Source organism: Trichoplusia ni, chromosome 26 (genome assembly GCF_003590095.1).
Source record: "Trichoplusia ni isolate ovarian cell line Hi5 chromosome 26, tn1, whole genome shotgun sequence".
Classification (NCBI taxonomy): domain Eukaryota; kingdom Metazoa; phylum Arthropoda; class Insecta; order Lepidoptera; family Noctuidae; genus Trichoplusia; species Trichoplusia ni.
The window spans coordinates 141970-164864 of NC_039503.1; the positions used below are offsets into that span (position 1 = coordinate 141970).

The 22895-nt window shown below is 36.7% G+C and overlaps 1 protein-coding gene across 3 annotated transcripts in view; it reads right to left on the minus strand.

The window, feature by feature from the left end:
- LOC113505691 (rho guanine nucleotide exchange factor 12) overlaps window positions 1-22895 on the minus strand; it is a 94030-nt gene that overhangs the window by 63348 nt on the left and 7787 nt on the right. For all 3 annotated transcript variants that reach the window (XM_026888494.1, XM_026888493.1, XM_026888495.1), the window contains exons 2-3: window positions 1966-2059; window positions 422-565 (exon numbers count right to left, since the gene is read on the minus strand). In XM_026888494.1, coding sequence (XP_026744295.1) covers window positions 422-565; window positions 1966-2056 — 235 coding nt within the window. In that variant the 5' untranslated portion in view covers window positions 2057-2059. The remainder of the gene's footprint in view (window positions 1-421; window positions 566-1965; window positions 2060-22895) is intronic.

Below are 22895 nucleotides of genomic sequence, written 5' to 3' on the forward strand. Positions count from 1 at the left end.
TAGGTATTATGCTGTCACCCGTGCATCACTTCCACAACCGCAAGTCTTACACGACCTGGTGGCAAGGTTTCAGGTCACGCTCTTCTTCATTCCACTTCATCGATGCCAGTAGATAGGCACTATTTTGCCCCATTTAGACGATACGAGAAATACCGTGCCAGTTGCAATACATAGTGCAGAAGCGCAGCCCGAGTATCTAAGATGACATAAATATGATCTCCAGCAATGTATTACAACTTGAACGATGTTAGTCGCATCGTCTAAATAAGCTCTTTTTTTTAAACGACTCCCGGCGTAAGGAATTTTTATCCTTGTGTTGCGGGGGGTTTTACAGACATAAAAATCACATGCACAAGACACCCAGAACAAGCATTCGCTGCGGTTTGCTGTGGTGACCTCAACCTGTGTGTAGTGTACGCACCTCGTATCATGTGCACGACCTGCTGGTGCGTGTGGTGGTGCACGGGCACGGAGTCGACGCGCAGGATCCTGTCGCCGGCGCGGAGACCAGCGCGCCACGCCGCGCCGTGCTCCTTCACTGACTGCACGTACACGGGGTTGTCGCCTGGAACACGATATGATGGTATTATGTAGACATCGAGATTATTGTAATCACGCGAGGACGGAACCTAGCTAAGTAATGTTCCCAAATGTCTATTAGTAGAAACCTTCAACTAATAAAATGTTGATATGCGTCAGCCTTGATGGATGAAAGGCACGACTGACAAGTTAAAGGACAACATTTTACGGCATCTGGGCTCATATCATTCGACGTGAAAAAGCGAAGTGGGCTACGCTCAATTTTTTATATGAATCCATTAGTGGTAAATTTCATATTGGTATTTTTATTCGATCTGAAATGAAAAAAGGAATCTCTAGTGTAACGTAGCGTAGACATAAGGAAATGTGATGGGAACTTGGTAATAAAATTAAGAAATATTAAATGGATCTCTTAAAGGAAGCATCTTTCATCGAGCAGTAAAACTAAGGAAGTTTAATGATAATAAAAATGGTCTTGTCTAGATGTACTTTGCTTTACTAAAAGTAATTAAGGTATATTAAATGGCTGAACACGCATACAGATACACGAGGATGGTATGGAGAACTGGTAATGTGATTAAAATCACAACAACCATAACTTCCTGACCGACTCCGTATCATCTCTAAAAAACGTATCTCTAAAATCAAAATTTCTCGTAAAGACTCAATTAAGTTATCACAGATGTTATCACATTAACAGGATATCAGAATAACGCCCTACACTTAAAACGACGATCACACACATAGATTAAACAAGCACAGACGTTGACTGGCCGCGTCACACGTCACGGCGGGCTTTCACTGCGGCTGACAATTGATCAGACACCTCACCTCAACCATGGCGTGATGGCATACATTAGCATTGCATTTAACACTGTTTAGCCACACGTATAATTATAGAACCCGGTTCTATGCTTGGAGTGAGGAAAAGGGCTCTTCGAGGGGTGAATGAGTAATTACTTTGCCAAATGATGATGCAAACGAGGTGTTTAAAGTCCGGAAGTATGAAGTGATGGGGGTGCAAACAGGTTATTTAAATATTTTAAGTTAGAGGGAGTAAAAAGGGGGTAAAGAATATAAGAGCTTTTTTCTCTTGGAAGGCTCATCATGAAACTCTTTGCTACTGCAGGGATAGATTTCCGTCAAGGTGTAGGTACTTTGGCAAAAACGGTATAATAGGATTATCTTACTTTCTCAAGAAAGCAGCATACCAAAAATTGTAATCATTATGGAAATCTGGAGAAAGAGTTTACTTGGACTAGGGGCTGATGATGATTTTTATTATTCTCTACAAGTCGTCATCAAGCAATCACTCCATTCTTTCTCATAACAGTTCCCTTCCCTGGTCTTCCTCTGAATAAAAATCCACAGAAAATGAAACCCATTTAAATAAACTACATTGATCTAATGTATCAGCTACCATACCTGATACTTTCATTCCATATCCATGCTCGTCTCTGACGACGGTGACGGTGAGCAAGTCGTCGCCGCCCGGCGACCCCGCCCCGCCCAGCATCACCTGCGACAATACAAAAACACGGTATAACAGATGTTATTGTGAAAGAATGCTGAAAACTTAATGCACACAAACAAATACTGTAGAAATTTAGAGTAGGTACCGATCAATTTAAATGATGGATGGGTATGCTCAAGTGAGAGGATTCTCCCAAAAAAAAACTAATTGGGATGTTTCTTTTGAAACCCTATTGAGGTCAAAGAATATGTATGTGTTTAATATTTTACCTCTCTTAACTTCTGATAAAAGATGTGTATATAATAATTTGGAAGGCATAAAAAACATAAGTTTAACGCGAAGTGAAAGCTCACAAGCCGTTGATAATATTTCGGAAATGAGAAACCAAAATAGCCATTTTCGTTCGGGCATTGATTTTTTATGGGATACTACCTACCCATGTCACATAACAGGTGGTGTCACTCAATATCTACACACAAACGGAACATCACGTCATACGGGAAGTCATAGTTTCAAACCATTTCCTATGAACCACAACTGTTGATCATTGTTTACCTCCAAAATATGGCATCAGGTCAAAAGGTAAAGGATGAATGAGATTCATTACGACACTGTAGACATACAGGAAGGAGAATATCGGAAGTATCACATATTATTTAGATTAAAGTATAAATTAAATAAATAAAAAGTAAACAAGTGGTGGTAGGCAAAACGAAGTCTCTAGAGATTCAAAATTATGATGTTGTTTTAAATGTTCTAACTTTTGAAAGCAATTTTCTCGTTTGTTTACCCTATAATTAAAGTGGACGCATTACGGTGGTGGTCACAATGTCAAACTTATAGTGGTCAAAGTTTTATTTAGATTAACGGGGGATTACGCAGAACTGGATTCCAAATGAATGCCACTGGGCTTTCCCAAAACAATAGGTTAGTTTAAGTTAATAAAATTAAACGATTATACAATCGAGGCTAAGTAAATCCCTGTGAATCATTGCAGTTAACTTGTTAAAACTACGTCACTTATTTCCCGTACATAAGCCTTTTGAAGCCGTATCAAGAAAATCCTCTTTAACAGATGTTTGCACCCGCTTGACAAGATTACTTGTGTGACAAATTGACAATATCCCAGTAAGCCATTGCCTCGATTTACGATTGACGTTCTAGACAAATAAAACTACAAGCCATTTAAATAACTTGCACTTCTGACAAATTCCTTGCCAAAAGGAAGTATAATTTGAATGCAGTGCAGCAATTTTTTGCTATCATCGTTTGTCGTTTACATTATAGAATTATAATATCATGTCTACGCGAGCACAAATGTAATAGTTATACAGGACATGTAAAATTAGATATATCAACAAGTCCCAAAACACATGTAACGCTATAACAACAATTCAAAGGGATGATTACGCGTCGTCAACGAGCCGAAATCGTCCGCATAACGCGGCGATGTCGATCCAGCCAGAAACAACATTAACGTTCATATCAAAGGAGCGAACGTGAAATACATGTTTCTTTACCATAAAACCTACACAAAACGGTCCAAATAAACAGGAAACGTTCGAAACCTAATACTGTAGCTCGAGCAAGCTAAAGAAAACCCGACAATTCCCATCAACATAAAATAGACCAACTATCCCGGTGTTACAGTTGGTATTTCTTTAATATTTTATTCGGTTATCCAGTATACAGTGTCAGTATTATAAACATAACTTTTATTCATGTTTACGAGTACGATTCGGGGTTCATTGAGTTGTTTTTATTAAGCGCGTACTAGTCGGCTCGAAACATGAATGGTGGTGAAGGAGACTTTGAATGAAAAGATTTTCGTGACTTAAATAATGTTTTTATTGATAACAGTGCTCAAGTAGTGTGTAAGAAAATGAACGCGTTATGATTTTATATTCGTACTATTAGAGGTGTAAGAGTGGTTTTAGGTTAACACTGACAAACAATTTTGAAGGATTACTATAAAATGTAGAGAGAGAATATTGGTCATGGTTTCGGGAAGACTTGTTGTAAAATTCGACAATACCCATGTTTATTAGGTATATGGAAACTCTTAACGAAAAATAATGATAAATGGTTTTCGAAAAGGTTCCTCTAAAACACCTGCCAAAACTACGACTTAAGGAGTTATAAACAACCGGAGTGTCTGATATTAAATAACTGCGTATACTCATCAGTCACTTCCAGAAAATATGATAAAAGATTAATAAACTTTCAGATACCAGGGTAAAAATAGGTTAACTAATATCCCACTATACCTCAAAATACTCCTTGATATAACTCATCATGATATCTTTCACTTTCGATATACACCGGCGCCTCACATTAACGGAAAACGCTCTTGACATTGAAAACGTATTAATAAACAAGTTAATTACTTAATATTTTTATACGATAAGATAAGAAACACATTTAACATAACAAAACTATTAACTGGTCTTTTACTACCGGTAATTAACTCAAACACTTTTAATATTTAATGATTTTAAACTTCAATACTTCAAATTCACTTCCCTATTCTTCAACATCTAGAACACTTGATCACTGGATTCACTCAGTGTCCATTCGAAATCGTCTCCGCGCAGAATACAACACAACAGTAATACGTTTTATGACGAATGGTCAAGCAAAACGCACCCCTCGCCAGCACTTCTCCAGCTCAGTAGACATGGTGTGAAATGCTTGCCTACAAGATAACATAATTGCCCACTAATACAACTAGAGCAGAAACAGGGGCCTAGATATTGACCCACAACCTCCTGTATTCTGAAGCAGGTTGTGTGTATTGTATTTTTAACGCAGTCGCATTCCCAGGGGGATCACGGGTCACGTGACTTTATGGAGCCAGCCGACTATGTAATAAATATTATACCTCGTTTATTTTCTATTTACAGTCTGTTTTAATTTTGTAATTTCAGGGGTTGGAACGTAGAACCCTTCGTCAGTGTTCCATACCAGTAGAATCGGTAATGAGATTCTAGGCCATTTGTATCATATTAAAACTTATCACTTGAAACAACAATATATATGAAAATAGAATAATTGATTCAACTCACCTACGACTTAAACTGGTAAAATACCCTAACACAAACTTTTTTTGCAACACAGCATGGAGCCAAATCCTCAATAATTATATATTATGTAGTCTCCTGGCATCAAATAAGTACATTATCACATTACCATAATTCGTCACCATCGTAATTACTTTCGATCACAACAACACGACGTCACGTCTGACGTTATCGCCTATTTAAAAGATTTTATTTCATAACAAAAATGATGGTAACAAAACATTAATTAACGCCTACAAATTGCCCGCGACTGAAGCTGGTTCTAGGAAAACGGTACGTAATATGCGCACGCGTCATGCACTGTCACTGCCACTGCCAAAAAGCTGGACACTGAAGAAATATTAAAACATGGTAACTGACATGCTCCAAAATAGTTTACTTTAATTTTATAGTCGCTTCGACGTGCGGGCAATATAATAAGGTTGATCTTTTATGTTTGTTTTACGAAGACAAACAACGTGTTCTAACTTTTGTCTTCAAAAAAGATTTGAATTGACGATCCTTTCAATGTATTTTTATGTTATGTCATCTATGTGGCAAAACGTCCATAATTCACTCACCAAATAACATATTATCCATAAAAATAGTTATTGGAAATGATGTGTCATGGTTGTCCTGTTGACATAACATTTTTTTTACAGTTAGTCCTCATAAAGGCCCCGCCACACTGCTGGGGTATGGCGTTCCGCTTGCAAACGATTTGTATGCAGTCAGTGAAACAGTAAGCAAATTCTGCGCGCGCTAACACGTACGAAAACTCGCTTTCGCCATGCCACACCTTCAGTTCGCTCTCTGTGTAATAAGTACTTGTTGTGGAATAAAGAAAACTTGACGTTAAAACAAGAACAATTATGAGTTATGGCGAAAAAGTTAAATGGACCTAGACCTACAATTATTACTTAATGCTCAATAGATTTATGGAAAAATCATGAAAAAAAAAATCGAGAAGTTTATGCAGTCTTCTCCACTTAGAGCGTTAAGTAGTGGCAGACATTTAAGTATTTACATCTCAAAATAAATTGATCTTTTAGTGAACTTGGCTAGGATAACTACCACAATCAAAGACCTTAATGTTTACGAGACTTCTTAGTACCAATTTACGAAAGCGTATCTAAGATGAAAAAGTACCTGTAGATACCTTGATGAAGAATTAAAAGCTCCAGGAGTAATTAGTTCTCAGAGTAGTTAGTTCTCGAGTCTAGGTTAAAGCCGTGACTTGATGTATGAACTACTCTAGGACGCCAGTTAACTAAGACGAAACGAGAGGGTTTAGCAATTACGGTCAGCCTTGACCGGGATAGGCACTAATGAAAATGCAATTGTTTCGCAGATAAGATAGATCGCCCAATTAATTAAAGGTAAGTAATTTCTATTAGCACTTTTAAGAAAACAATACGAAATGGAATAGACCAGCACACACATTATCTTTTACTTAAGTAAGCGCTTATTACATTATGACAGTGTTTACCAAAATCTCTCTATCGTGTTGCTTTTATTAATTAAGCATTGCACAAAAAAATGTTATCTCATTGTCAAACAAGTCAAATAAACACATACATCCAACAATATTAAATAATAAAACATTACAATAAAAACACTTCCTACTTGATATTATCAGTGTAGACGAGTTAATTACACCACCATACCAAATAAACGAAACATAAACAAACTCACAATACACCGAAAGAAATGCTTCAATAATTATCTAGTTCCTGTGAATCGATACTAGAACAACCTATCATAGTCCGTAACCGTTACCGAAACTGTAATATCGCAAAAAAAGCTATGAATTACGGACACTGGCCAGATATCCACGTTTGGAACAGGACCTGTCGTTTTAGTTATCAAGCAAAAGAATCATTGAATCAAACCTACTTGGATTCCCGCTTAAACTAAACTGAACTAAAATTATTGCCCAAAACCGAATCCGAAATTTCATATCCATAACATCCCTGTAGACTGTAGACGTTGTTATTATTAATTCAGCTCAAACCGTCGATAGAAGCTAGATTAATAAACATTATGGCAGAGGAACGAATGAAAGACATTAATTGCGTTCCATTCCCGTATTTCCTCTTAGATGTTCAAAGAATGTATTGATCTTTTAAAAGCATTCCGTAAAAGGATGCTGGATATTAGGGATATAATTATTTATGGATTTTTCCAGTACAACTATTTCATGAATATTTTTTGAAGAATAATATTTTATTTTGCATCTATTGCTTCTGGAACCCCAGTAGAAAACTGTACTTCGCGTATGAACTAAACCAACTTAAAAAATGCTATAAGGCTAAGTGTTTATAAACTAATTATACCTAAAAACTACTAAATTAGAACGTATTAATTCTATTATGACATCAATTATTCTATGGTCCTATTATCAATAATAAATAAAATAGCGATAAGCAAACCCAATTCGCCATATTTTAAGTTAAAATTTATAGTTGTAATTTGGCTAAATGAATTCATTGAAATTGAAATGAAAAAAATGTTTTGTAGCGGATAAGATCTTCTTATATAACAGGGCGAGGATTTTCTATTACACATTAAACAAACTTCTTAGCCCTTGAGAAGTTTAAAGGAAGTAGTAATAACGTCATATGAACTAGAAGCAACATTACACTTATCTGTCGGTGTGTCACGATCTTATCAAGTAGACGTTACATCAACCTGAGTATTTGTAACATGATTAATAAAGTTCATTGCACAAGAACTATGAAAAATCAGTGGCGCAAATTATTTAAAACAATTCTAGAAGAAATCTTAGTGACTCCAAGATAACAAAGACTGGGAGAAAAGAGTAATATACCATAGTGGACATGAGACTCACTACAATTGTACTACGATTGTAGTCTTACGACATGACACAAAATTACTAAAACTGGATAAAGATTACTCCAATTACTATTTCTGAGAATTGCGAATTCCTGATATGCTAGATCAATTCGCTAAACGGACTATCTTAATTATTCTATCCAAACAAATTGGAAATCCAATTAATATTATTAATGCAAACGCTTCGAAGATAACTAACGAATAAAGATAGATTAGAGAACAATTAGAGAGTTACTTTACGTTTTCAATGATTATTTTAATTAATTTAACGTGAAACAGTAATGAATGCTTAATAAAATTAAATGTTAGATCGTGAATTAAACATGTAAGCTACTACATTTGTTGGATGCAAGCGCGCAGTCGTGTCGCAGCCGCAGACAAGCCGACGCCGGCGTTAAATAAAGATTTTATCTTCGAAGCGCTCCACCGAGCTGGCAGGAGACGTCCAATGTTCCGGTCCAAACTTTATAACATGCTCGTACTACGTTTTATTTGTGCAGACACATCATGCGACGTACGCTTCATAAAATGTATTGGCACGAGACTATTGTCACGTGGAAGCAACTTTCCTGCATCGATAGCAGCGAGGCTGTCCATACAAGGCGTATATCTGGTACTAATAAAGTTATAACTTACTTTAGCCATAATCGTCTGACTGTAAAGCAAATGCCTCCCCTTTCCTCTTTCAATTTGTTATTTAGTAAGCTAGTTAATTATCTAAAACGCAATAACCAGCAGACAGCATAATTAACCTGACAAAAATATTTAATTAACGGAACAAGGTTGTATTTCATCAGCGAACTATGAAATCAGGTTTAAGACAATTTTATTAAAGACAGCCTTGAACTTGGCATTCTTGTAAGTTTCCAAACCACCAGAATATATTCATCAAAGGTATTAACTTCAAAACCATGACCTGTTTACGACACACTTGCGTAAACGCATGCACCAAGAACGTTAAAATAAAGAAAACTATAGCACCAAGGTAATAATTGGTGTGTTTTTCGTTGGGCACTTTTACTCGAAAGTAGGTCCGCCATTACATTATGTAGATGATGTTATAATAATCTCGAACTTTCATCAATGGCGTAATTCGCTAGATTCGGTGGCCAGTTAAGTGGAATAGCCGGTGCATGTTAAATGTCCCAGAAATACTTTAATTATTCGCTTTGTGCTTCGTGTATCGAATGGAAATAGTCGACTTGGCGTGTTTACTGGAGCCACTAGAACTTATTTTCTACCCTATTCGAGTTCCCCTTCGCTCGAAGTTTTCCGAGCATTTGACCGTCCGCAATGAAAACTCTTTATATCAATATATTTAGTTGGCTGGCGAACTTGGCAAACGGTGGAAACTTTGTTACAGCCTTTTGTACAGCACACAAACAAGTGTTATTATGTCTATGTCGGGTCCGTCTGTCGCAATGCGGTGTTTAAACTCCGGGGTTGCAGTACTGCAGTACACTGATATTCTGGCTCATTCATTCAACTGTAATTAAAGTTTAAAGGTACTTCGTAAGTTAGAGCACGTTTAAGTTATATTTTTTTTTTATTGTAACTAAGTCATTTTCTTTTTATGCCTGACGTATTATGCTTTCATCGACCTTCTGAATAAAAGTTCTGATTTCCTGCTGACTTGTTGAAACACCGTTTACAGTGCTGGAAAAAATCGTTGCAGTTTTAAACAAAGAGACGTCTGCGTCGGAGAGTTTACAGCATTGTGTCACATTTCGGAAGGTTTAACAAGCTGCGGTTGAGCAGCACGTACGTAATTAAATCAAAGCGATGTCGTCATGTTATCCGAACGGAATTCCGAATCATGTCGCTCCACACACCCTGGCTGTGAGTCACGAGAAATGCACTCTAAAACTAGAACATTATAACATCGCGAACATCACGTTCCCACGGATTGCTGCAGGGTTGACGGCGTGAATTTTTATGCTCAATTGTAAACAAACTTTGAAAGCGTTGTGGCTGTCAAACAACTACAAATTTGCGTAGAATTTTCTGGATTTTTACCCACACGTGGCATTACTTAAGCTACTTGGAGTCATGGAGTAAACAAACTTAATATTCTGGCTTAGCTGATATTATTTTTAGAACTTTACCCGATGACTTGTTACATGGTATAATTTTGAATGGCAAACAGATGTTATGTTTATGCGTAAGCTTTTATGTGAACATAAACACACATAGATAGGCCTTTCATACGCTGTTGAAATTAGGCAGCATTCCAAGTACAGACCACCGCTTTCTTTTCTTCGGAGCAAAGCGTTAAATAAGTTTGGCATTGCTACTTTCTTCGTGATTATAAAATCGTGATTCATTCATGATAATTACTTGTGCTTACTTTTAAAACGGTTCATTAAGAAGTAAATCGAAAGCTCTTAATTTTTCCCAGAATCACCAGTTCTTAGGCTATATACTTACATGGGACGAAACAAGAAGAACCTTATAGAAATACTCATCAACGAGCAGCAGCCCTGGTACAACGCAACATTGCTAAGGGCTTAATGTTTATGTAAAATAAAATTAACGCAATGACTCATAACAATTTGCATTTTTGCCTTCTGGCTTCTCGGTATCCCATCTCGTCTGATATCATACTGCCCGCAAAGCCACGATTCCCGCGGTGCCAGACATCCCTGCATGAAGTACCATTAACAGTATAAATTCATCCAACCGCTACAATATTAACTTTATGTATGACTAACGCCATTACCAAATAGCTGACATAATACTTTCAATATTTTTATAGATTAGATAAAAGTTAGCATTGGTTACAGTTATTTATACGTACTATTCATGCGATATCGCGTGTATTCATTTCTCTTCTTGACCGAGCAATTAACGTTCGATCATTTGCTTATCTGTTTTGTCATTCAATTAACAACAGTCGGCGTTACAAAGCTGTGAGAAATAAAAACAAATCGTTATCAGGTCTAGTGATAACCCGGCAGAGGCGTCCATGTGAAGCGCTGCGGCGGAGACGTCCGGCCGAGGTGACTCATACCACTAGAATGACATCGAACGACCGAATACTTTTTATAAATATACATTTTTTTGTCGCATATGTGGCGTTTGACAGCAAGGCCATACAGCCAACTCGTTAAAATTTTGACGTAACCACACAAACCAAACGATGTAATCATTGTAACCTCAGCGAGGTTAGCCAAACAAAATGTTTATTTATGCCGAGTTTACTGCGTTTCTAGTTTGTCGGATAATTGTTTTAATGATCGTAGGTAGGGGTCGGAGGGGCATTACGTCTCGGCGTCAACTATGATCTGCACGCTCCATTAGACACGTGCTTGAATATAACCCGGCCGGGCATCATAACTCTCGGAGCGCTGCAACACACACAGCGCTGCAATTCTTCTCCTCCACCCGAGCGTTACCGTGGCTTTTCTCAAGGTCCACGTACTCAAATCAACGACCGTGTGTTTATTACTTCAGGTTCTAATCTTAAAGGTTTTATGATTTTGGAAGGTCAGTAGTTTGGCTCATCTTGTATTGGCAATTTAATTACGGAACTATCACTGAATTAATATTGTCCGCTTACTAACTGTCCGAAACTACACAGTACAATACTACTACCTCTACCAAAAAAATCCGTTTTGGCAAGACTTGATATTAAGATGTCCAGAAAACAGAGCAGTTGCCAGTTAGATTATAACAGATTCAGCTGCGAAAACATATGCTTTACCGAAAACTACACAATAAAAAACGTAGTACCGCAAAATATCGCGCTAAACCAGTTGTGCGACGCCAAAAAAATCTTTCATCATCCTAGCTAAACGGTATATCCAATCCGCTGACCAATAACCAGTTTGTTTACTACAACAAGTCAATAAAATATAATGTTAGTTTCTTACTCTTAAATAACAAGTCGGTATGCGATAACTTGTCGCATAGTTGCAAAAGGTCCACAATACAAAATAGGTCAAACAAATTAAACGCTTCGCGAATGCTAATGAGGCGAGGACATTAAAACGGTAAACTGTTTTTTGTTTTTGTCGAGACATTATCGGCTGTGTCAGACACTCAGTCAGACGGACAGCTCCAAATTAGTGAATCCATTATGTCATCGACGTAGGCAAATACAACAATGAAATAATCACTCTCGGTCAACGGATAATGAGATAACATTATCCGGTCTTCTGACCCGTTCAGCTAAACGTGATAAGGTTTAACAGCCGCAAAAGTGTTATACATACGTTAAGAAAATTAAATCAAAAATTGCGACGCAGAAACAAAGAATGACTATTGAGGCTAATGAAAAAGCCTAGAGGGAAGAATGTACCAGAAAAGTCACGGAGTTGACGATAGATTTACATGAGACTATAGGAATTCCGTCTCCCACGCATGTTATAATTTCGGACATTAGTACGCGTTTGTCCGCTCCATGCACCTTATCTAGCTGGACACTCCCAAAGCGAGTGACGTGGAATTACTTAGCGCAAGTTATTACGAATCTGGGTTACCTACGATACTGTTTCAATAACTTTAGATCAGAATATTAGCAACCTGTTGAATTATTCACATCGTTGGCTCGTTACAATAATAGTGAAAATTAATTGTGTTTTATATTCGAGAAGCTCGTAAAGACGTAAATAAAAGTATAAACTCAGGCTATTAAATTATTCAGGGACTATAATTGAGATCATCGATTTGGATAGCTGCTGTAGTTGAGATTTTAATTTTATGTCTTTAACCCTAGAAAGATAGTCTGCGTAAAATTGACGCATGCATTCTTGAAATATTGCTCTCTCTTTCTAAATAGCGCGAATCCGTCGCTGTGCGTTTAGGACATCTCAGTCGCCGCTTGGAGCTCCCGTGAGGCGTGCTTGTCAATGCGGTAAGTGTCACTGATTTTGAACTATAACGACCGCGTGAGTCAAAATGACGCATGATTATCTTTTACGTGACTTTTAAGATTTAACTCATACGATAATTATATTGTTATTTCATGTTCTACTTACGTGATAACTTATTATATATATATTTTCTTGTTATAGATATCGTGACTAATATATAATAAAATGGGTAGTTCTTTAGACGATGAGCATATCCTCTCTGCTCTTCTGCAAAGCGATGACGAGCTTGTTGGTGAGGATTCTGACAGTGAAATATCAGATCACGTAAGTGAAGATGACGTCCAGAGCGATACAGAAGAAGCGTTTATAGATGAGGTACATGAAGTGCAGCCAACGTCAAGCGGTAGTGAAATATTAGACGAACAAAATGTTATTGAACAACCAGGTTCTTCATTGGCTTCTAACAAAATCTTGACCTTGCCACAGAGGACTATTAGAGGTAAGAATAAACATTGTTGGTCAACTTCAAAGTCCACGAGGCGTAGCCGAGTCTCTGCACTGAACATTGTCAGATCTCAAAGAGGTCCGACGCGTATGTGCCGCAATATATATGACCCACTTTTATGCTTCAAACTATTTTTTACTGATGAGATAATTTCGGAAATTGTAAAATGGACAAATGCTGAGATATCATTGAAACGTCGGGAATCTATGACAGGTGCTACATTTCGTGACACGAATGAAGATGAAATCTATGCTTTCTTTGGTATTCTGGTAATGACAGCAGTGAGAAAAGATAACCACATGTCCACAGATGACCTCTTTGATCGATCTTTGTCAATGGTGTACGTCTCTGTAATGAGTCGTGATCGTTTTGATTTTTTGATACGATGTCTTAGAATGGATGACAAAAGTATACGGCCCACACTTCGAGAAAACGATGTATTTACTCCTGTTAGAAAAATATGGGATCTCTTTATCCATCAGTGCATACAAAATTACACTCCAGGGGCTCATTTGACCATAGATGAACAGTTACTTGGTTTTAGAGGACGGTGTCCGTTTAGGATGTATATCCCAAACAAGCCAAGTAAGTATGGAATAAAAATCCTCATGATGTGTGACAGTGGTACAAAGTATATGATAAATGGAATGCCTTATTTGGGAAGAGGAACACAGACCAACGGAGTACCACTCGGTGAATACTACGTGAAGGAGTTATCAAAGCCTGTGCACGGTAGTTGTCGTAATATTACGTGTGACAATTGGTTCACCTCAATCCCTTTGGCAAAAAACTTACTACAAGAACCGTATAAGTTAACCATTGTGGGAACCGTGCGATCAAACAAACGCGAGATACCGGAAGTACTGAAAAACAGTCGCTCCAGGCCAGTGGGAACATCGATGTTTTGTTTTGACGGACCCCTTACTCTCGTCTCATATAAACCGAAGCCAGCTAAGATGGTATACTTATTATCATCTTGTGATGAGGATGCTTCTATCAACGAAAGTACCGGTAAACCGCAAATGGTTATGTATTATAATCAAACTAAAGGCGGAGTGGACACGCTAGACCAAATGTGTTCTGTGATGACCTGCAGTAGGAAGACGAATAGGTGGCCTATGGCATTATTGTACGGAATGATAAACATTGCCTGCATAAATTCTTTTATTATATACAGCCATAATGTCAGTAGCAAGGGAGAAAAGGTTCAAAGTCGCAAAAAATTTATGAGAAACCTTTACATGAGCCTGACGTCATCGTTTATGCGTAAGCGTTTAGAAGCTCCTACTTTGAAGAGATATTTGCGCGATAATATCTCTAATATTTTGCCAAATGAAGTGCCTGGTACATCAGATGACAGTACTGAAGAGCCAGTAACGAAAAAACGTACTTACTGTACTTACTGCCCCTCTAAAATAAGGCGAAAGGCAAATGCATCGTGCAAAAAATGCAAAAAAGTTATTTGTCGAGAGCATAATATTGATATGTGCCAAAGTTGTTTCTGACTGACTAATAAGTATAATTTGTTTCTATTATGTATAAGTTAAGCTAATTACTTATTTTATAATACAACATGACTGTTTTTAAAGTACAAAATAAGTTTATTTTTGTAAAAGAGAGAATGTTTAAAAGTTTTGTTACTTTATAGAAGAAATTTTGAGTTTTTGTTTTTTTTTAATAAATAAATAAACATAAATAAATAGTTTGTTGAATTTATTATTAGTATGTAAGTGTAAATATAATAAAACTTAATATCTATTCAAATTAATAAATAAACCTCGATATACAGACCGATAAAACACATGCGTCAATTTTACGCATGATTATCTTTAACGTACGTCACAATATGATTATCTTTCTAGGGTTAAACTCACACATAAATAATTGCCATCTTAAATCGCGTCAGCTGTTACTTTGTACAAAAAGAGAATGGCAACAATCAAGAACGTAAAAATAAAATATGTATTCGAAATAGTGGCATTTAATATATCTGGAATATAAAAGAAGACAGTAGTAAAATCTCGTACAAAACAAAGAACCTGCCGAAACTCGTAACCTGTTCAAATAATCATAACGCTAAACTAATTGTTCTCGTTTATAGTTCCATATCTTCAGAGCATTCTGCGGTCGTATTCTTGGAAGCTAGCATAGGATACATTGATGTTCCTTCCACGAATAGTTTGCAAGAACTCGTGGGGAACGACAGTATGACAGTATAAATCATAAGCATACGAAACTTGCAGGTGTTGTAGCAATACCATATCATTATGTAGACAGCAGTAACAACGGCATCGGCATGGGGCAATCCGGGCAACGGCGTGCCCTTCACATGACCCATGTGTAATTGCCTGCAATCCTTTTGATGTCTTCGTCCCGCCCGCCTGGTTTTGACCTAGCCGTTTCGACGTTTCGGCTCCGTGATTTTGTTTATTTTAATGTGCGCATCAGAACTATCTCTACTTAACGTGTCATTTTTATCGAGATTCGTTGCCACAGGAAGAACCTTCAGATACAAGGCTATTCATTCGTTTATATTAAAATCGCACATATTCATAAAATCTGCGCTATTCTAAAGACGAGGCTACAATGTCAAACAAATGTATTCTGAATCATTATAACTATGTCCCGTTACATTCTTTGGGGTTACATTTTGAATACTTAGTTTAAATATTACATTTAGCTAAATTGATGTTCTATTTTCGTTCTCGTCCAAATATAAACATCAAAGTACGGATACCGTCAAGAGTTATTTTCGAATTCAACACAAAAAGAGTGGATTTTTCTCAAATAAATTACTGAGAGATAGCATTTGGGCGCCAATACTTTATGGGTTCGCGGCGTCGTCGGGGATTCGGCGATCAATTTATCATCATTAGCGGTTGATATATTCTTGATTGCTACTGCCAATCAATCCTGTCTGCTTATTCTAGCCTTTTCTTGGCTTTCATGATAGTTCCAGAGCGGACGTTGTTGACGGTGGTCGATAAGATTAATGCTTAACATAACCCAGTTCGTTTATTTCACTTTAGGACCCTGTACTCATAATATTTAATGGATCATTTTGAAGTTCCATAAAAGTTGTTAGCACAGTTTACGTAGTAACTATTTAGTAATCTGTGGCACAGTTATTTTATCAACTGGTGAAGTGCTATAAAACAGAGAAATGTCGCTCATGTAGTGCCCCAGACATCAAACCACTAACCTACAAACGCTCAGGTATTTTCATTTAAATGTGGTTTCAAATAGAATATAAAATAATAACATGTCTGTTTGAAGTTGCGAAAAAAAACCAAAACAACATTAGAGTGAAAATAAATTTAGGGCAATGCTGAGAATTTATGCAGGAACTCAGATTTAGACTGATGCTAAATAGAATGCGAGCACTTTCCAAATTCTGTTTTTACTTTAATTTAATCTCGACATTTTATCGGTAAAAGATAAGTTAAGAAGAATCAGAGATAGAAGGAATATTCAGATTTAGTTTATCATTGAAACAGACAATGCATACGTCAATGGTTGAAGAGGACGTCACAAAATTGCGATGTTAATTCAGAAATATTACAAAAACTAAATAATCTAAACTAGGCGGTGGTGAGAAGCCTGTTAATCATTTTCTTTTCAGTAACAAATACTATTAATCTTATACAAATAAAGCTAATCCGAGCGATCGTGATGAATAACTTGGAGCACGACCTTGTATCTAAATATTTGAACAGGCGACACAGATAAATACTATTTAAATAATTACGTAATCAAAACTGAATGTTTCCGTTTTATAAGTTGATAAACTTGAATGCTGTCTTTTAAAACGTGAATGCAATATATTTACAAACAAGTATATCATTCAAAAAATATAACACGATAACTGTCTTGAAAATTCGAAAATGACATCATGTTTTTTTCGCTTTTCTATCTTTCCTCCTTTTTCAATGGCAATGGCAAGGATCAGAAATTACCCCAAACATCATTACAGTTAGGTACCTACTTACTCCATTTCTGGGCATTGGTAAAAATACTGTATCAAATACTTAAGATATTGCAAATGATTCTGAGCCAAGGGAAGGGGACTGGTTAATTGATGGCGCACGTAGGCGGACTATCAACTTGTCAGCGAGTGCCCGGTATTGCAATCTTTGTGCCAAATACGGTATTAATATACATGACTCCTAGTAATGCCGACACGCCGAATATTTGTGGCTTAGGATAAAATTAATAAGTAGCTAGAAGTAGAAGTCTCGTAACGAAAAACCTTGAGCAACTTATTATAATGTCACTATACAACTTTAGGAAAATCGGGTTTTTTTAGCCGATAAAGAACTTTCTTCAAAAGGAAGAGAAAAGGATTATGCATAGAAAGGAAAACTTAAAAATTTAGTTTATTCATTTAGCCTCATCCAAATCTTGCTTAAATTCATCCTCTTTCAGCTTGTGTAATACTTCAGGCAGTATTATCATTGCTCTTCCTGATATAACATTGATTGCAATGAGTTAGCAACTTTCCTACCTATCTCACATTAGATCTTTATTCTAGTTGATAAGTGTCAAAATTAATCCTCTCTGTTGCAAGATTCTTGGTAACAGAAATCGTTTGTTTACATAATTTGTTATCTTTTAATGCAACTTACTAATAGTGTACAGTCTTCATTTCTATATCATTTTCAGTATTATCTGCAATCTTTTACTTCTATGGAGATTGTGTTCTCCACAATTCTCCCCATTGTCGACCTTCGCTAATGTCATGTAAATAAAGTATTCAGCGTTTATAGAAACGTGCAGTTGTGACGTAAGTAGTGGAAATCTATATTTGCATATATAAGTGCTACGAATATTCCGAAACAACTTTAAAGTCCAGATGAAGTCACCAGAAAAAGTAATATAGAAAGAATACAATTGATGACTACAATTAATACAAATAAAAACTATTAGAATGGATAAGATGCATGGTGGCACAACGAGAAACACGCTTTTCGTATAAGATCTGTCGAGTTAGCCTTCGTGAATACTTAAGATCAATCATTTGGCACCTCGCTCGTAAAAAAACATTACAAACATTCTACATTGGCCCACTTACACTTAGCGTTTAGTTACATTACAGCTCTAAATAGAGCATATTGTAATATCAACACATCTGAGCTTCTTTACATTCTAGTAACACATTCATTTTCCTCGGCTAAAATCTGTGTCTATCTTAAATTATACTTCGCCGTAATTACCAAACAAAAATAAACGATGTCGATAAACCCAGAGGCATTAGTGAGGAATCGTTTCATTGAATATAATGTATTGAACTGAGTAGAAGATGAACAGAGGGAAGCTTACTGAATCAAAATCGCATAAAATAACATTAAAAAACCGTAAAGGGTAAACAAGTTCAAAGCCCACGAAACCCACATAAAACAGCCTCAGACACCGGACTCGAGATCGTTACGGGAACACGGACGAAAATTGGCAGGTAGTGGGAGACCATTAATAAAACGCAACCTACTCGCTCCCCTATAATTTCGGAAAGCATCGACCCGAATCGACAAAAAACATGTTAAAAGACAAACGCGTCGCTTTCGGACGGTCCGAGGTATGTGTGTCAATTAAGTTGACCTTAACAGATACATTATTAAAATTTGCAAGCGAGGCTTATGCAGGTTTTAACAAACCTAATTGGTGAGGCGAGAGTAGTAATTAATGACGTATTTTTCATGGAAACGACACCGTGTTTGATGGCGTGATGTATCTAATAATAACTAAGCATGTTGTTTAACAGGAATGGATCACCTGCTTCCTTCTTGGAACGTTCTCTTTTATTTTCATGCACCTGTACCAATTCAGGGAACATCCAAGACGACTCGCTAAAAATGCAGATTGTAGAAGGAATTGGGAGTTTGGGCGGATTTTGATTTGAGTTTAACAGAATCAAGGGGTTCCCCGTTTTCGGAAAATATATGTCACGATAAGAACGTTGGGTACATTTGGATGAGATAACTAACTAAACAAGACTCACCTTTCGTTTAACTCATGTACTTATCAAAGCTATTGCGTTTTAGTTTAGGTCCTTCTTGATAATTATTTCAATTACTCAACATTGACACCGCTGTCAAATACTTAACATTTATTAAATGAAAATCCATCAAAAAATCCACGAAAAAAAAACTAAAACGATCAGTATAGAACGCACAATCAAGATACTTAAATCATTGACAGTCTAGTGGAAGGCCGACTTTGGCAATAACTGTTGGGCTAGAAACACCTCTTACAGACTGTTACAGTCGTGTAAGAGAGACGCCGCTCTACTCGTATAATGCACCATCTCGCTTCCACCTTTGAAAGTGGTGCTGGTAGGCCTCTTGGCATTCCTATCGGTCGGCACTCGGTGAGCCGTCATCTCAGCGTTGCGTCAGAGATGAATCTCGATGCTTAGCTCATCGCGACCGGTTCGTGCATCATGACATTTGTTTACTATTAACGAACGCTACCAATTGTACCTGTTGGCAAAATATTCTCATTGTATCACGTTAATGTACGATTACTATGATTTTAATCATACGTATAGTAATTACTAGATGTTTAGAATAACAACGCTTCTGTCTATGCATTTGAAACGAGACGATAATTTCAGGGTCGTTTCTACCGTAATATAAGGACTCGAAACTTTCGAAAGTCTAAGTAAAATGTCATGCAAACCCTTTTTTGTTACTCAGACAAAATGCACTAGTTAGTAGAATATTTAAGAGTATGCGAAAGATGGAGATGATGATCTTCTATGTAATGAAGAGCCGTCTACGCGTTTCATGATGGAATAGCAACGTTAAACATCTAAATACCAACATCAAAGTTTTCACTAACATTATTCTGATAGATATAAACTAGTTCCATTTCAGTCGCCATGCTAAGCGTAAATCTAAATTCTTTGAAACACAATATTTTGAATCTCTGTAATGTTTACAACAAGTACGAAGTATTCATATAGTTTTTCGCTATTGTTTTAATATGTTAACAAAACAAAACTCTTGATTTAAGAAAATAAATGGTAAATAGAAATACAGTTGCCAAACAAGAGAACGTTTGGTTTATATTTAATGAGCGGCTTTTTGTTCCTAAATGTTTATATAATGTATAGAGATTACGAGCACATTAATATTGTAATTAGCGTTTGTTTGTTTGGGACATATTATACTTTCGCAGAATCTATGGAACGGGAAATGTTTTGTTTACGACATAATTACTCCTATACGACTGAATGGATCGTCAATTTAACATACTGTACGTAAGATGCATGAGAATCTTTCTTACATCCTATTAAATAGACTGAGAAGTATTTTTCAAAGAAGTCGGGTACTGAGTGCAGCACTACATAAGGCCTATCTTATATCATTTCTTGAATAAATTCGGCGGGTTTTAGGGTTTAGGGAAGATAATAAAAACATCTTACTGCTAGGCCTTTTTGACATAGAGAAGTTCTTCTAATTAGGAGTAAGAATCATTTCATTCTTATTCCGTATCCTCCGAATCACGTAATTTAGTAAACCAAGCAACAAACACTGACGCACGTCATTCTTCCAGGTTATTCAATAGAGAACACAATGAAAATGTGAACTAACAAAAATATTTTTACATGCACTGTATTTTAGAAAACATAAAATGTTTACAGTAATTTAATGAATGTAAAACAAACAATGGTAAAAAGTGCAAATTGTTCTATCTTGAGAATTGTATGCGAGCATCGTTGTCAATGTTTAGACGTATTTGACGTTCGGTGTTCAATCAAAGACATCGCTCAAAATTCTTGAAACAAAAAACATCTGCGGAAATAAGATAAAATTTTGCTTTTGATGATACCGTCATGATACAAATTGCTGTGATTTTATTGAACCTGGAAATCGCTGTCAATGTGAATGTGCTCTTCGTAAATGTATGACTATGACCCACCTAGTAATCTGGCTCGCGAACTAGGGCTTTCGCACATCTGTTTCTAAATTCCAGAGCAAAAACTAAACAGCCTATTTCGTTTCTCGAAAAAACATAAAAGAAACAAGGACAAGTTATTTAGGCGATCTGTAACTAGCCTAAAGTCTAAAAGCTAACACAATACGTAGTTTGCATTCCGGAAATTACGCAGGCGAGTCTCAGACGCATCTAGCACGTCATCCATATAAAAATTATTTACATTCCAAAAGGAATTTGAAGGAAAGCTGACTTTCGAGCGATCCATAACTTGGTAACGGAACTTTTGATTATGAAACAAGTAATGTATCGGCTTGTATTTTTTTGCAATAATTCCGCGAGGCTAATGACCTCTATCGACGACAAAAATTACGTCAGCCTTGCAATAATACAAAGGTTAATGACATCGACATCATTGAGCCTTTTTCAATGGTGTCGCGATACGGAGCTTCTTTATTGAAATCTCAGCAGAATGCAAGGCAACTCAGTGTCATACTCAACTCTTCTATTTTAATTTAGTTTTGACACTAGTGAGGGTTGGGTGCCCGGTATAATATTGAAAAATATTATTAATTATGTTACAGTGAAGCTGGTCAAGAAATGATCTGTCAAACCCCAATATTCAAGAAAGGAATATTTAAACTAAATTCTAAACACATTTTAGCTCGCTCCCGCAAACAGTGGCAACGTACACCAAATCACTCAGGATTAAGTACATGTATAAAGTTACTCGCTTTCTCTCGGCTTATTAACGACAAGGTTGTAGGTAAAACCTGGTAAATACTTCAGTTAATCCACTGACTAACGTTTAAGTTCAAGTAATACGACTTAAAAGAAAGAAAATGTCCAATGACCAGGGGTACAAAACCTTTTGAGGATTACAGGATGAATTATTTCATACACAATTTGGTTTCAAGAATTTCAAACAGTAGATATGGTAACTGAAGTACTACGGCTACTGCATGCATTAAACCGATTGGTTCCGAGCGTTAATTGGTATGTTTGTGGAACATTTTACAACTGTACGACTACAAAGAGAGGCTACACAAACGAATTTAACGACGAATCAATGTCTACTGGACGCTTTCATACATTTTACGCCATTTACCAGTTATTCATTTAGTGAATGTGCAATTCGTGTATATCGCAGATTTCTAGCAGTTATAAAATTACTCGCATGTACGTAATTTCGTTATAAATTAACTAAGAGGCCATGCTAGCCTTTTAACGGTTCTCAAACTAAATTAATTATATTGTCATTATAAATAGTTCAACTTTTCTTCATTTATCAACATTTCTGTGGCGACATCGTTAATAATGTAACATGTAAAAAATGTTTCGATGACAACCATGACGAAATGTTGAATGAGGACAAATTCGAGTTTCTTCACGAAAATAAACTGGAAAAACTCTGTTAAAGAGTGTTCCATTTTATATGAGGTTGGTGAATGATAACAAAGCATCAATAAACGTTGTGTTCCAGTGGCAGCCCTCACAATCCGACAATTATGTCCGAGTGCGTGCGCCCGCGCCGGCGAGAGTGTCCGATTTCATTCATCGGCGCTTGCGCACAAACAAACAACAATGAACGCTGGCTATAGTGGCGAGGGTGACTGTGAACTTGTTAACTGGCTGTGGGCATAGCGTACTTCCTTCATGACTGTGTTAGAAGCATTCGTCTGTGATAATATTTTAACGTGGAATAGGATTCG